Source organism: Globicephala melas, chromosome 7 (genome assembly GCF_963455315.2).
Source record: "Globicephala melas chromosome 7, mGloMel1.2, whole genome shotgun sequence".
NCBI lineage: Eukaryota > Metazoa > Chordata > Mammalia > Artiodactyla > Delphinidae > Globicephala > Globicephala melas.
The window spans coordinates 108729444-108745092 of record NC_083320.1 but is presented as its reverse complement, the minus strand read 5'-3'; the positions used below and the strand labels follow the sequence as shown (position 1 = coordinate 108745092).

The 15649-nt window shown below is 34.7% G+C and overlaps 1 protein-coding gene across 1 annotated transcript in view; it reads left to right on the top strand.

Moving 5' to 3' along the window:
* Window positions 1-15649, top strand: part of MAP3K2 (mitogen-activated protein kinase kinase kinase 2) — a 99261-nt gene that overhangs the window by 60136 nt on the left and 23476 nt on the right. The window contains exons 4-12 of the mRNA XM_030840305.2: window positions 629-669; window positions 2185-2284; window positions 7793-7906; window positions 8079-8166; window positions 11442-11572; window positions 12507-12586; window positions 13871-13938; window positions 14115-14207; window positions 14916-15122. Coding sequence (XP_030696165.1) covers window positions 629-669; window positions 2185-2284; window positions 7793-7906; window positions 8079-8166; window positions 11442-11572; window positions 12507-12586; window positions 13871-13938; window positions 14115-14207; window positions 14916-15122 — 922 coding nt within the window. The remainder of the gene's footprint in view (window positions 1-628; window positions 670-2184; window positions 2285-7792; window positions 7907-8078; window positions 8167-11441; window positions 11573-12506; window positions 12587-13870; window positions 13939-14114; window positions 14208-14915; window positions 15123-15649) is intronic.

Sequence of the window (15649 nt, the reverse complement as noted above, 5' to 3'; positions counted from 1 at the left end):
GAATTACTTTCTTTGAATATCCTAATTGTATAGAGGGTTTGTTTAAAGTGATTAGCTTTTACACTTTCTAATCAAGTATTTTGTTATTTGCATACATTTTTCCGTAGGGTGTCTGTTTTGTTTTGTTTTTTTAAATGGTAGTTTCATTTAATGTGGTAACTTCTCTCTAGAGTTGATATTTCATCCAATTCTTAAGGCATGTAACACGAGCAATGGTTTTTATTTAAAATAGTCTATTATTCTGTATATTTACAGATGAAGATCATTTTGATTCTTTTTAAATTAATTTTTATTGGAGTATCATATTAAATTTGTTTGGGATGTCTAACATAAAAAAGTGGAAATATAGTATTCTATATTGCCCTCTAACAGAATTAACAAATGTCGCAGACCCATGATGCCATCACTAATAGATCTTGGTGCTCCTTCCTGTTGAGCCCAGATTCAGCAGCCTAATTCTCAGCTCAGCTCTTTGGTAGACACTATCAATTGATTGGAGTTGACACTGAAAATGAAACCTCCTTCCCCCTCTGCTCTATTTTAAATGAGTGACTAAGAAAAAAAAAAGTGATTTAGAAATTCTGGAAATTTTATCTGATCTCTGAAGTGATTTATTATTTCATTACAGAATGATGTCCGAGTCAAATTTGAACACAGAGGAGAAAAAAGGTAAGGAAGGAAACATTATATGTCGGTTTATTGATATAATCAAATGCATGTCCTAGTTAAGACCATTAGAGGTTGTTTTTAGATTTTAATGAAGGTTCATGGCTTACAAATTGAGAATGGAATAGTCCTTGGTAACTGTAATGTGTACTTGGACTTAAGATAGAACCTGTCAAAATTCAGGCTAAACATCAGAAATGATTAATGTTTTTACTTTGCAGTACTAGGAAATAAATAAGGTCATTGCATAATGCAGTTTTAAATATTACTATTTTTTCAAATTTTTACTCAGTGGAAATTAAATGTATTTCTCCTTATTATAATTGCATCGTCCCTTCAGATACTATATAGAATTTAGATGCGTGGACTTAAATTCACAATTTTGATTATTCTCAAGAGACTTTAATCATATGACCTGTATTTAATTAATAACATTGAGGAAAGTGAGTTGGAATGGTGACTACAAATTACTTAGCGGAGGTGGAAGCCTAGCCTTCAACTGGGTATCTGTATCTCAGTGGAATGGTGGAAGTCATAGTAGTGGTGGTTGACAACAGAATTGCTAAACAAGACCTAATAGGAGTTAGAGAAGATGGGATTTTATTTCTATTATTAGTGTCTCATTAAATTAATTTAATGAAAGATCTATCCATTTTAAGAAATTTTAAAAGGCTCATAAATCATACAACCTGAAGATGTAAAAATGATTTACACGGAGATGTTTAAAAAAAAGAGGGGGGGGACATACCAGATATACCATACATGTATTGTCCAATCTACTTTTTTCCTATTTACAATTCTTTATGGATATTTTCTCAGTTTTTTTTTTATTCATTGAGCACTGTTTATTGAGTACTTACTATATGCTAGGCTATGAAGGGAATAAAGTAAGTGAAATAGACATGATCCCTCCTGTTACAAAACCTACGGTCTAGTAGAGTAGTCTCCAAGCTTAGGTGCATGGTCCCCAGGGGCAACACAAGTCAATCCTTTGTGAAATACGAAAAGAATTCTAGAATTAAAAAATTTTAACTCTTTAAAGATATTTATCTGGGGGAGATGTGCTTACACGATATATATATGTGCTCAGAAATGTTGAGTTGATAAGGGTATAGGAATCAAAATTTGGATCCCTGGAGAACAGCTTTATTCTTTTTAACAGTTATGATGCATTTCATCGTATGGATGTCACATAATTAAGTTTAATCACTTTCCTCAATGAACATTTTACATTGCTCTTTTATGTTCATATAACACTTGCAGCACAAATTATAAAGTACAGAACATTTAGAGAATTTCCTTTTTATAATTTTTATTAAGATAGAACAAACTTCAGAGTTCTTGAACTTTGTGTTGAAATATTGGTGCACTTGATCAAAAATGCGCCATTGTAGTGTTTAAGTGAATGTTTACATTTTAACTTAATTTTATATTTCTCTATCCAAGCGATAACTGTTGCAAGTAAGTTATTTAACTATGCCTAAGAAAATAAAATATATAAAAATTCTGTCTATATAGAATCCTTCAGTTTCCCAGACCAGTTAAACTGGAAGATCTGAGGTCTAAAGCTAAAATTGCCTTTGGACAGTCTATGGACCTACATTATACCAATAATGAGGTAAACATGTACAGTTTAACTTTCAATAGTTCTTATTTTGGAAAACAGTGTGTTTATTTAAGAGATTGTTTTAGGATGGTTGTGCTTTTATTTGGGGCTTGATTAAGGATATGGTATTTTAGAGAGGAATAAGATAACAGAAGTAAATTTTAACTTATTAAAATGAGTTTTTTCATTGTGGAGGATATTGAAAGGTGCTACTGTGCAAATAATTGAGAATCTATTAAAGGAGGAAATATATGTATTACTTAGAGGTTTGCTGCTTATTTGTGTTTTATTTTTACTCTTTGTTCTTTATTGATGAACTCTTTTCTTTTCATACTGTATACTTGTCTACAGAGTCAACAGAGCTTTGGTAGTTGGACAGTTTAGTTAAAGCTTAAAGGATTACTTTCATGTTTTTAAGGACGTGATTAGATCATCATGTTTATGTTGGGGGTCAGTACGTGTAATCTTAAGGGCTCACTGTGGCATTCAGGAGCTCTGTGTTCTGGGGAATCCCTTTTGAACCTTCTGTAAAATGTGGATTGCAAATCTCTGAGATTTCTTTCAAGTCCTGTGATCTCAGATCAAGATCTTGAGACTTAAAAAATTTTAGGGACAGTTTAGTTAATTGGTTAATTTGTTATTGTTCCCTGTCGAAAAATAGTGTTGAATTTGCCAGGCATGATGGCTATGATTTATGAATTACAGCCCCTCATGGAGTTTATAGACTTGTGGTAGAAGCAGACAGTTAATAATTGATTTGTTTAAATATGTGAAATTCTTTGAAGGAAATGCATAAAGTGTTATGATAAAGGATAAAGGCAAGGGCAGTAGGTGTCCTATTTAGGTAGTACTAAGGAAGAGCTGAATGAGGTGGTAATATTTAATTGTTGAGATTTGAAGTATGAAAAGCCAACCCTGCAAAGAGTTTGAGGGGAACAACATTCCTGACAGAGAGAGCAGCTTGAGAGCAGAGCACACAGAGATCCTAAGATGGAAAAGACTTGTGTGTCAGGAGTAGAAAAAGTGTCAGTGGGAATGGAGTGACAGTGGAAAGTTCAGTAAAAATTAATTTGAGAAAATGTGAAAGTACTTTGCAAATGTTAAAGCATTGTGCTAATAAAAATATTTGAAATATTAGATTTTCAAATGAATTATTGTTATTTTAAAGCAAAAGAACATGCTAATGTAGCTTGTCTAAAGAAACCACTTATAGCTGAAAGTGGAAAATATTTTGATAAAGTAAAAATCCATATCCAAATAATATTTCTGAACAAAGTGATGAGTATTATACTGTGGTAATACCTTAAAATGTTACTTTTCAAATACTTTTTTGGGTTTTCAGTTAGCCATGAACACCTCTTGTTGCCTGGCCCTATCATGATACTTGTTTCTGTTTGTGCTGGCCTGATTTCCATCTGCCAGCCCCTGAGACGCTGAGGGCTTTTCAGAGGTATGGCTGAAGGGTGTAAGCTGAAGTACATATGGCGGTGGGGAATTGGGATTGGCGATATGAGGCTCAAGGATGTGGTGGGAGGTGGGGATGGATGGGCCCCACTTACCCACGGTGGTAACTAGCTGGATAGGATACCCTTTATGGGGCTCCTTCTCTCCCCTGTCTTCCCCGTTCCCCGATCAGTGTTTCCTAGTATCTTTTATAAACATACTTGAATCTTTATCTCATGTTATGATTCTGAGGAACCCAGTTATATCTTTGTTTTGGTTTTGTTTGGTCTAAAATTGTATCATGGAAAACTTTCAAATGCCAAGATACATTGACTACAATATTGTCTTGATCTGTGAGCTTAGTAGTTCTGTCAAGAAAAATGAAGTTAGTTTGACATGATTTGTTCATATTGTACCTGTCTGAGCTCCTAAAATTGCTGTTTCCTTTCTGAGTTCTCCCAATTTGTTTATAGGCATACCTTGGAGATACTGCAGGTTCAGTTCCAGACCACTACAATAAAGTGACTATTGCAATGCAACTAGTCACATGAATTGTTTGGTTTCCCAGTGCATATAAAAGTTATGCTTACATTATAATATAGTCTTTTAAATGTGCAATAGCATTATGTCTAAAAGAAAATCTTAATGACACTTTTATTGCTAAAAAATTCTAACCATCATCTTAGCCTTCAGCAAACTGTAATCTTTTTGTAATAGTAACATCAAAGATCACTGATCATAGATCACCATAACAATTATAATAATAATGAAAAAGTTTGAAATATTTGGAAGAATTACCAAAATGTGACACAGAGACATAAGGGGAGTAAATGCTGTTGGAGAAATGGTGCCAGTAGACTTGCGGCAGGGGTGCCACAGACCTTCAATTTGTAAAAAACACAGTATCTGAAGTGCAGTAAAGTGAAGCACACTAAAACAAGGGGTGCCTGCGTATAATTTTTTCTAGGGCTTTCTTGAGGATTGACATCAAGCTAATTGATCTGTAGTTTTAGGAACCCTCTCCCATTGTCTAAAAATTGGAAAATTTTCTTTTTCTCATGCTTTCTAAAGGATTTCTGAGAGTGGTTTTGCCATTATGCTGGGTGGCCTCTTGGCAGAAATGTGGTGGAGGAGGCATTGGGGTAACATTACATTGTTTAAAATTGTCTTGCAACTCTGAGTTTCTGTGAGAATCTGTGATTCTGTAAGTTAACCATGTCCTGATTCACGTCATGACAAGCCCAGGGCACGTCCTTGGACGTTGGGGGCACTAGGGAAAGACTTAACAAGGGGTATTAGTTTCGTGGACTTGTAGACAAGCTAAAAACTCATTTAGACTGCTTGTTTTTCCAGTTCTATATTTTTTTGTCGTGTGATATAAAATCCTCTGTTCTAAAAGACTATAAACTTCTGGTTTGCCAGAATTGAAACAAGCAAATTTAAGCTGGGATTGGTTGGATCTGTGAGTTAGGCTACTCTTTATCTAATAAAGTGTCGGGTTTGTGTGTATTGTCAGAGGAGATAAATGCAGGCAAAAGTAAGTGGGTTTTCTAAGACCTTTTCCATTTTAGATAGGTAGAGGAGGACAAGCCTTTTTATGGGCAGTTTTCATGTTTCGCTATGTAAAGTTAGGAAGATAATTAACTTATTTCAAACTTAGGTTCTATTTAACGGGGTTTTGGACTTAATTTTTAGTTTCCTTTCCAGAAATGATTTTTATTAACATACAACTGGATTTATCAGTAATAAGCCAGAGGCAAATAGATTTTATGAATGAGGCCAAAATGAATTTACCAAGCAGGGAAATATTGGGTGACTTATTTAGTATAATTTAGGTAGGGTGGGACTTGTTCGTGACTTTTAGTCCTTGTTTTAAAATTTGTAATAAGTGATCTCAGCACATATGAGGGATTACATCAGCGATATAGACAGTAGGCCAGGCTGCCACTCCAGGTACTCCAGAATGTCCAGATTTCACTTTCATAAGCTAAAGAAGAGCGGAATCATTTATGTTCATACTTTGTTACTGTGATTTAAATTAGTGTCTTTTCCTTCCAAAGCAGCAGTATCTTGGAGAAGTAAACAATCCAATTATAAATAATGTGTAGCTAAAGTAAACATTCAGGTTTCCCCCTAAATGAAAAGTTGGCAGAACAATCCTCTTCATTGCTTTAAAATGTTCTCTAGTGCTTAAAATATAATTTACAAACTATTAAAGATGGGAACAAGGTGTACCAATATGGCTCATGATTGATAGGAAAATGAAAGGAATTTAATTAAGTAGATCAGACTTGTTCTATGATACCAAACAGTTAATATTCTTTTTTTTATTAGAAAAAAATTCTCACAGAGAAAAAAAGGCCTGATAGTAGCTAAATTGTGACAGTATAAAACTAGCTATATGAACAGAAATCGGGAGTATAATTTCAAGTACAGAGTAAGTAAATGTAAGCAGATTGTATGATGTAATTCACATTAGTTCTGCTTTGTATTTGTGTCTGGCAGCCTTTCTTTTTTTTTTTTTTTTTTTTTTTTTTTTGCGGTACGCGGGCCTCGCACTGTTGCGGCCTCTCCTGTTGCGGAGCACAGGCTCCGGACGCGCAGGCTCAGCGGCCACGGCTCACGGGCCCAGCCGCTCCGCGGCATGTGGGATCTTCCCGAACCAGGGCACGAACCCGTGTCCCCTGCATCGGCAGGCGGACTCTCAACCACTGCGCCACCAGGGAAGCCCCTGGCAGCCTTTCTTAAAACAAGGAATAGTTTTCATAAAGAAATCTATGGAGAATGAATGCACACCACATCAGCTAGTGGGTTTGGGTGCAGATGAAGCTTTTACCCTATGATCTTTATTAAACAATATTTACCAAGTATTTGGTTTTTGATGTGCTCTGTGTTCATTGCTGGCTTAGGGGGGGAGTCCTTACCCGCAAGGTATTTGTACTGTAGAGGACCCTTAACTAACTACGCCTTTACGTTTGATTGGCTTATATACTGTGTTAGTTAGTGCCGGCTCACAAGTATGGAACATGTTCACTTGCTTTTATTCTGTCCTTTCCATGAAACGGAATGTACTTTGAAGATTATTGACAAAGTCATCTTAAGCTACTAAGTTTACTTTTTTTTTTTTTTGTGTGGTACGCGGGCCTCTCACCGCTGCGGCCTCTCCTGTTGTGGGGCACAGGCTCCGGACGCGCAGGCCCAGCGGCTATGGCTCACGGGCCCAGCCGCTTCGCGGCACGTGGGATCATCCCGGACCGGGGCACGAACCCACCTCCCCCGCATCAGCAGGCGGACGCTCAACCACTACGCCACCAGGGAAGCCCCTAAGTTTACATTTTTAAAAAAAGAAGTATTTTGTTTAGTAGTATGAATCATGCTTTTTCCTCACAGGCTGTTCAGGTGCTTTTGTCCCTTATAACATCTGATCCATGAGAGGACTAATGAAAGCAAATTTCAGCATTCAGGGGTTACTGTAGGATGGCTCACCCATTTAGCTTACCTGTTTTAGACTGTAGTGGTCAAGTCAGAGATGAGAGTGCCAGGTAGGCTGTAGATTGCAGGTACATTACTGGTGGCACCCCTCCACGGCATCCGTCGCTGATGCTCATTGTATTTTGTATGTTGGTAAGCATACCGGTTGAGGACGAGAATCTGTGGTTGCTATAAAAAAAGTAAAACTTTCATCAATGCAGATAAAAGAGAGTACTTTTATTTTACATTTTTGTGTATGTTCCTTAATGCTGTTTTGAGGTGAAGATATTATAACTTAAGTTTAATAATATTATGGAAATATCCTAGAAAACTGATCTTTAATCTTTAAATGTGTTTTCTAGAAGAATTTAATGTTCAGTAAAGAAAAGAAAATTATTAATCTGTATTCATTTTATGATTTTAGTGATGGTAGGATGGGAAGAGCAAAACAATCTAGATAACGTGTATTCATTCAGAATTTCATTATACTGACAAATCAAAGAGCAAGGTGTTTTGAGATTTATAATTCCATAGTAATGGAGATGCTCCTGGGAGGACTTGACATGGTGAGATGGCTGCACAATTCTTATGTTCCCTTTTGTTTAGTTGGTGATTCCATTAACCACCCAAGATGACTTGGACAAAGCTGTGGAACTGCTGGATCGTAGTATTCATATGAAGAGCCTCAAAATATTACTTGTAATAAATGGAAGTACACAGGTATGAGTTGGGATTTTGTTTTTTCAGTGAGGATTATAGGATTTATGCTTGTAAAAGTCAATATATGAAACATAGTTACCTAGAATGCCTGGGTTATATTTGGTAGGGGAAAGGATTCTGATTAAAGCCCTAAAGGGGAAGAATAGCTTGAATCTTCTTTTTTTCTTCGTAGGCTACTAATTTAGAGCCATTGCCATCACTAGAAGATTTGGATAACACAGTATTTGGAGCAGAGAGGAAAAAAAGACTTTCTATAGTAGGTAAGAAAGCTAGCGTCGAAATCATGAAATGGGTGATTTCTTGGTTTCATCTCCATCCTTTAAGGTAGGGCAACATCTAAACATAATCCTGATAAATAGCAGCCTATCTCTGTACTCTGTAATTTAGTTCAGTTAACTATGTTCTGGTATCTGATGTCCCTTGAAAAGTTAATGTCAAGTATTACACGATTAGCAGTCTCCAGTTTAAATATTTTCTTTCTTAAGATACCCAGGGTATTTTGATGTTTAACAAGTTATAAGGAAACCTCAAGAGCGTTTTAATTGTACAAATAAGCTGAAGGGAAAAAAATTAAAAGAAGTAATTCTAACATATTAAAATTAATGGATGGACTAAGTTCATAAACTTTTCTCTAAGTTTTAGTTATTGCCAAGAATGCTACCAAAATAAAGATTGCTAAGAATTTCCAGATTATGTTTTATAATTACTTTATTAGTCATTAAAAATACACTTATATTTATGTTTATGGTAAAAAAAAAAAACGGATCCTGTGTGCTTTTTTTTTTTTTTTTTTTTAAGGAGGCCTATTAGAGAGGCATAGGCTGGGCAGAGGTGCTCTGAACTCCCCAGTTCTGTGCATCTTCTTCAATTTGTATAAAACATTGATAATCTACATTTTTATATGATAAAAACATTTCATTGCTCGAAAATGGGTATTAAAGATAGCATGAAAACATATGTGAGGGATGGATTTAAAGGGGGAAGTAGGAGACATAAAACAGATGAATAGGGAGGAAGCAGGAAGGGAATCTAAGACTGGTGATAGAAGAGGATTGTTAGTAATGAAAGAAAAGATTAAATTAGCATGTGAACCAACCAGAAAATCTGTTATTCATCTTCTGTTTTGGTACCCAAAAGCTTTTTTATGACTACTTCCTTCTAAGTGTCTGTCTTTTGTCTTACTTTGGGTTTCAGAAGTGTTGGAAGTATGAACAGTAGAGATAATATACAAGTAAAATAAAAATTGCTTGTCTTCATTTGGATGTATTTTGATATAATTTAAATTTTTGATGAAAGAACATTAGGGGTACCTGAATTCAAATTCCAGCTCTATAATTAACCTGAGACCAGTAACATTGTCCTCATCTTTAAATCATGGGATTGTTGTAGCAGTCAATTGAGAGAACACTTTTTTTTCTTTTTAATAAATTTATTTATTTTTGGCTGCATTGGGTCTTCATTGCTGCGCATGGGCTTTCTCTAGGTGCGGTGAGTGGGGGCTACTCTTCCTGGTGGTGCCTGGGCTTCTCATCGTGGTGGCTTCTCTTGTTGCAGAGCAGGGGGCTCTAGGTGCACGGGCTTCAGTAGTTGTGGTGCAAGGGCTCAGTAGTTGTGGCACACGGGCTCTAGAGCGCAGGCCCAGTAGTTGTGGTGCATGGGCTTAGTTGCTCTGCGGCATGTGGGATCTTCCCAGACCCAGGCTCAAACCTGTGTCCCCTGCATTGGCAAGCGGATTCTTAACCACTGCACCACCAGGGAAGTCCCTGAGAGAACACTTTTAAACATTTTGCTTTTCAAACTAGAAAGCATGACTATTATTAATCATACATTTCTTTATCCTTTTTCTTATCATTATAGTACCTATCATTTTAAAGTAAAAAATTGCTAATTCACCTTAGTTGCATTAGACAGAACAAGCTAAATACATTAGTTAAATTGACATTTTAAATTCATTTTGATTTAAAACTGTACTGAATGTCTCACTCTTATTCTACTAATAAATATTCTTGTTTGACTTCAGTGCCAGCATAAGAAGAAACTGGAAATTGTAAAGTATAAAATTTACTAGTCTTTTCTTGGCACCTCTTTAAACTTGAAATGGCTTTGATAGATATGACCATTATCTTTTTTCCTTATTTATTGATCATTATCTCCTTCAATTATTTTTACAAAAGATAGAGGAAGAACTTACTTTGGGATGGGAGTATATGCTGGTGTGGAGGTTTTGACCAAGAGTGCATTGGTATACCTATTAATAACAAAGGTTCAAAAAAATGGGTTATCAAGTAAGAAGATGAAGAAATTTTCTAAGCTTTTTTTCTTCCTTGTCTGCTTCAAATAATGAGTATATTTATCTTCGTTTATAAATAGGGGCGTATGGAAGAAATAAAAATATTAGGGACATTGTGATCATAGTTGTTACAAAGCCCACATCAACCACTGACTCAATAGTTCCTAATAATTTTGGAGTCCCGTGTAGAAAAATTACCTTTTTCATGCATATCTCTTGATAATCATTTTGTTCCCTTTCTCCCTATCTCTTCACTAACAAATGCCGACACGCATTTACAGTGACCCCTTACATGAGGCAAAAGCCTTTTTTGCTTTAAACCTGACCAGAACTCAAATGCTCACATGATTTCATCATATCGTTTTTATAGTTTAATTTCAAAAAATAAGGAGGAAAGCTGAGAAAACTATGTTAATAAACATAGCATAATTAGACGAACTGTATTAGATTCTCTAATTTTCTAAAGTATGAATACATTTAAATTCCAGGAATATGGCTTGCCACCAAAAGCCTAATTTTAAGTACCCAAGAATAAAGTCCAGGATTCCAAATTGGAAACATTCTAATGTTGACTAAATGACTAAGAAGTAACCTCACTTTAGGTTTCTAAAGATTAAAGAGCGGCAATGGAAAGAACATCATGTAGACAGATGTGCACAGCATATGTTCATTATGAATAATTTTGCCATCACAACACCCTTGCAAAGGAGAGATTTAGTCCCATGTTTACAGATGGGGAAACAGGTTCATGGCGATTGGATAACTTTCCCAAAGACGCAGAGCTGGTAAATAACTGGAACTGAGATTTAAATTGAGGTTAGACTGTAAAGCCCATATTCTTTCCACTACATCATGATGCCGTCCATAAATTACATTAAAGGGTAACATATACCAGGGTACAGGTGACCTTTGGAAGTGCAGAAGCAGTGGCATTTATCTAAAAATCTTTATTATCAATACAATACTCATAATGCAGTTGTCAGCAGTCAGAAGAACATACCACCTAATAAATATATGTGAATATTACAATAAGGTTAATGATTACAGTAGGTGGGAGTTTAGGAAGGAATAAAAACATTTGAAGTTTTACAGACAAGAGTGCTCTGATAAGCTTTAATAAAAACTAGATTTCAGTTGCTAAAAGCATTCGTATTATAGTCCAGAAATTTTGAGTGTATATTTAATTAAAACAAGAATTGGTTCCCTGCTGGAATTTATAAAATCATATAATTTTTCTCCTTTGAGGTCCCACTAGTAGAGATAGAAGCTCCCCTCCCCCTGGATACATTCCAGATGAATTACACCAGGTTGCCCGGAATGGGTCATTTACCAGTATCAACAGTGAAGGAGAGTTCATTCCAGAGAGCATGGACCAAGTAAGCAAAATTTGGATGTGGTTTTTAATTTCATTTAAAGGGATGTTGTCAGGGCATAGTGTGGTTTGGCAGGTATATGGAGGAGGGGGTATTTGTTTTACCTCTTCTCCAATCCCATATCTTCCTTTATAAGCGAACAAAATAGTGGAAATATAGGAAAAACCCCACTAATTTACATGTGTCTGTGTGCATTCATGTATAAAGAAAGGTGGAATAAGGCTGATTTTCTCATGTTGCTCATCCATAAGTGAATGAATGCATTTGTTTATAATCCTGGGATTAACATTCGGATTTTTTTAAATTAACATTTGAAAGACACAGTAAAACTGTAAATATTTAACTTTGTGAAGCTGAGGTTTGTCTACTTTCTAAAACATTTAAAAATGTTTTTTAAAGTTTTGTGGTATTGAAGTATTTTCATGGATTTGCTATTGTTTTCTTAACATTAAATTGGCTGCTTATATTATTACAGGAGTTTACATTTTCTAATAATGTAGCAGTCATGGTGTCATTTGTTTCAATTTGGGTGGTGCCTTTGTTCAGTTTTCAGTAAACAAAATTATGTGAAGTGTTTTAGCTTTTAATTATTTAGATAATAATCCAGAGAGAAAGAAATAGAAAATTCCTATTTTTCTGTTAGGAAATTTTGAAGTTGTAGCCTACCTACAAGGACAACTACTTTTAAAACATTTAAAAATGAATAACTCTGGGGATGACTGCTGTTGGATATGGATTTTCTTTTTTGGGTACTGAAAGTGTTCTGAGATTATGGTGAGGGTTATACATTCTCAGTATTAACTACTGAACTGCACTGTATGCTTTAAGTGGGTGAATTTTATGATACATGAATTATATCTCAATAAAGCTGTTTTTAAAAAACAGTAACTTCTGGTTATATCATGCAGACTCAAGGTGGACCCATTTATTTTTCTAGATGCTGGACCCATTATCTTTAAGCAGCCCTGAAAATTCTGGCTCAGGAAGTTGTCCATCACTTGATAGCCCTCTGGATGGGTAATGTTGATTGTAGTTTTTGTTTTTTAATATATGTGGGTAAATATGCATATATATAACAAGTCGAAGTATCAACTCTTCTGTGTTACATTCAGAGGAATGTAGTTGATACTCATCTATACTTATGGCAAATTGATTTTTTCAGTTTGGACAAATTTCTTAACTTCATGGGCTCAGTATCTTTTTTAGTTAAAATGATATCTGATTATAATATTCTGAGTTTCTTGCTAAATTGTGTTTGAAACTAAAGGCAAACTTAGAATTTATGTACGTTTACTTTTAAACCTGTGTTGGTGAAACTGCTGTCAAATTTTTCATAATAGGTTTTGTTTTGGAGATTCTTGAGTTGTTGCACCTGTTCAGGATTACGTTCATTCTGGCACCAAATTATAAATAACATATATTCTTGGTAGTTATGTCCCAGTATTTTGGTCAATTAAAGTTTAAGTACTTTTGTGAGACAGCTGTTCAGGAATATAAGTTGGGACAAGTTGCATCTGTGAATTTTTGGTTACAAGTGCTCCCTCTCTCTTGGTCTCAGTCGGACAGTGTTCACCTGTAGCATGCAAAGTCAATATCTTTATTAAGATCATGACCTATTTAATCTCTGGAATTGCTCTATGAAAGCAAATTTGGAAAATATGACTAATATTGTATGGAACTTTACGTTTAATTTTTTGTTACCCATATACATGAAACCTTTGTCTGTGCCCATGTCTATCTCAAGATAGATATTTAAAACATTTAAGAAATTCAGGGAAATTGTGTTGTGAAAGCTGTATATTGAGTACTTAATATTTGAAAGACAGTGTCCTGAGGTAGATAAGTATAAAATCGATGAGTTAGACATTATTATCTGCTTGTTATAAATGCAGAAATAGTCTCAGAAAGGTGATTTGCCAAGGTTACAATAGCTAGTTTAAATGGCAGAGCTAGGATTGAAACACAGGTGTTTCCATGCATCTGTAATTCCAAAATATATCATTCTTACCACTGTACTCTGTGGGTTAATTTTAAAAGCCAGGCTTTTTGCGGTGCATGTACCAAATAAGTGTTTGAAAAGAAGTTCCCCCTTTCTCAGTTAATGTTTCAGAGAGAGCATATATGTGTATATATATGTATGTGTGTGTGTATATATGTATGTATACATAAAATATATGTTGTTTTATATATGTATGTATGTATATATGCACATACATACAGATAGATATTGGTATTGCATAAAAATTTTTTTAATGCCTTAAATATTTTGTCTTAAAATAACAAGACTTTTTCTACTTTTAGAGAGAGCTATCCAAAATCACGAATGCCTAGGGCCCAGAGCTACCCAGATAATCATCAGGAATTTTCAGGTTAGACTGTTCACATTCTAAATGTTTAAATGTTATGTCATTGAATAATCTTTTGGCTGGGAGGGCAAGGGAACTTTTTAAAATAATCAAATAAAAATGAGTAAATGTGTTTTTCATCATTGGAAATATTTGACTTTTGTATAACTTGTATACAACTTTCTTGTGTGTCTTAATAGACTATGATAACCCTATCTTTGAGAAATTTGGAAAAGGAGGAACATATCCAAGAAGGTATCATGTTTCATATCATCATCAAGACTATAATGATGGTAAGTTTATTAGATCAAAGAACACAACAGTTTGTTAAAAATCTCAGAAACAATAAAAAAAACTTCTTCCTATATCACTTAGTTTTCTGCTTAAAACTTTTTTTAAAGATATTGGATCATAATTAAAACTACAATAACAGCTTTATGCCAACTTACCTCATAATACTTATCTTTGCCTTAGAAAAAAGAAAGGAGTAGTTAAAAATGGTATTAATTAGAAAATTATTCCTTGATGTTGAAATGCATACTTGCATTGTCCTCTTAAGGAAAAAAAATTGCTGCCTATAAACTTTGCAATTTTTATTTTGTATTTTAAATCATTATTGGAAATAAGAATAAATATATTTTTTCTCCTTTTTATACAAAACTGAGGGAGTTCTATGCTTTTATGAATGTGTGTGTGTTAGCATAAGAGGTTATTTGAATTTATATTCAGATTCTGTTTCTTTTTCCCCCACTTTTCTTTTCTGCTTTCACTTTTCTTTGTATTTTTATTTTTTACTTCATGATTCAGTGTTAACAAAGATATTTCTTTGCACTCTTAAAAAATACTATTCTTTTTAAGTTTAAAACATATAATCATATAATTGCTGTTTTAGTTTCTTAGCCTAGTCACAGAAAAAATTTCTCTTACGTTACAAATTTTAAATACTTTTAATTATAATATATTAATAAAAGTTGCAAGGTAATTCTGTTTTCACTCTGTAGGTCGTAAAACTTTTCCAAGAGCTAGAAGGACCCAGGGGACCAGCTTCCGGTCTCCTGTGAGTTTCAGTCCTACAGACCACTCCTTAAGCACTAGTAGTGGAAGCAGTATCTTTACCCCAGAGTATGATGAGAGTCGAATAAGAAGAAGGGGAAGTGACATAGACAATCCTACTTTGACTGTAATGGACATCAGCCCACCCAGCCGCTGTGAGTAATAGAAATTGGCATAGTGAAATGTGCAGCAGAGCCTCTGCAGAATTTTATAGTATTAAAATAGAATAAATACCAAGCCAGCCTTCACAGGGAGACCAGAATCTCAAAAGAGGTAAAAACGGTATTTCTAAAGGTGGTTGTAATGTCAGGTATAAGCATGGTATTACTGCTATTACTTTAAATGATTCTGTCCTTTGCTTTTATTATTTGCTTTTTTATTAGGAAAATTGTTACCAATTAGTCATTCATTCATTCATTCCACATATCCTTATTGAGTGCTTAGCTCTGAGATTTCAAATATGGCCTCTAAGATGTAATCTAGTGGGGATAGTGATGTGCATAGGAATTCACCAGTTAAGGAGGTGACATGTGCAAGAGGCCATGATATTTTCTGAAAATGGGGAATAGTTCATCTTTGGCTGAAGTAGAGGGTATCTTACTTGAAACAGTGGAAGTAGAATTAGAATGGTAACTAAGGCCGGATTGTAAAGTATTTGAACTTTATCATGTAAGCAATGTAT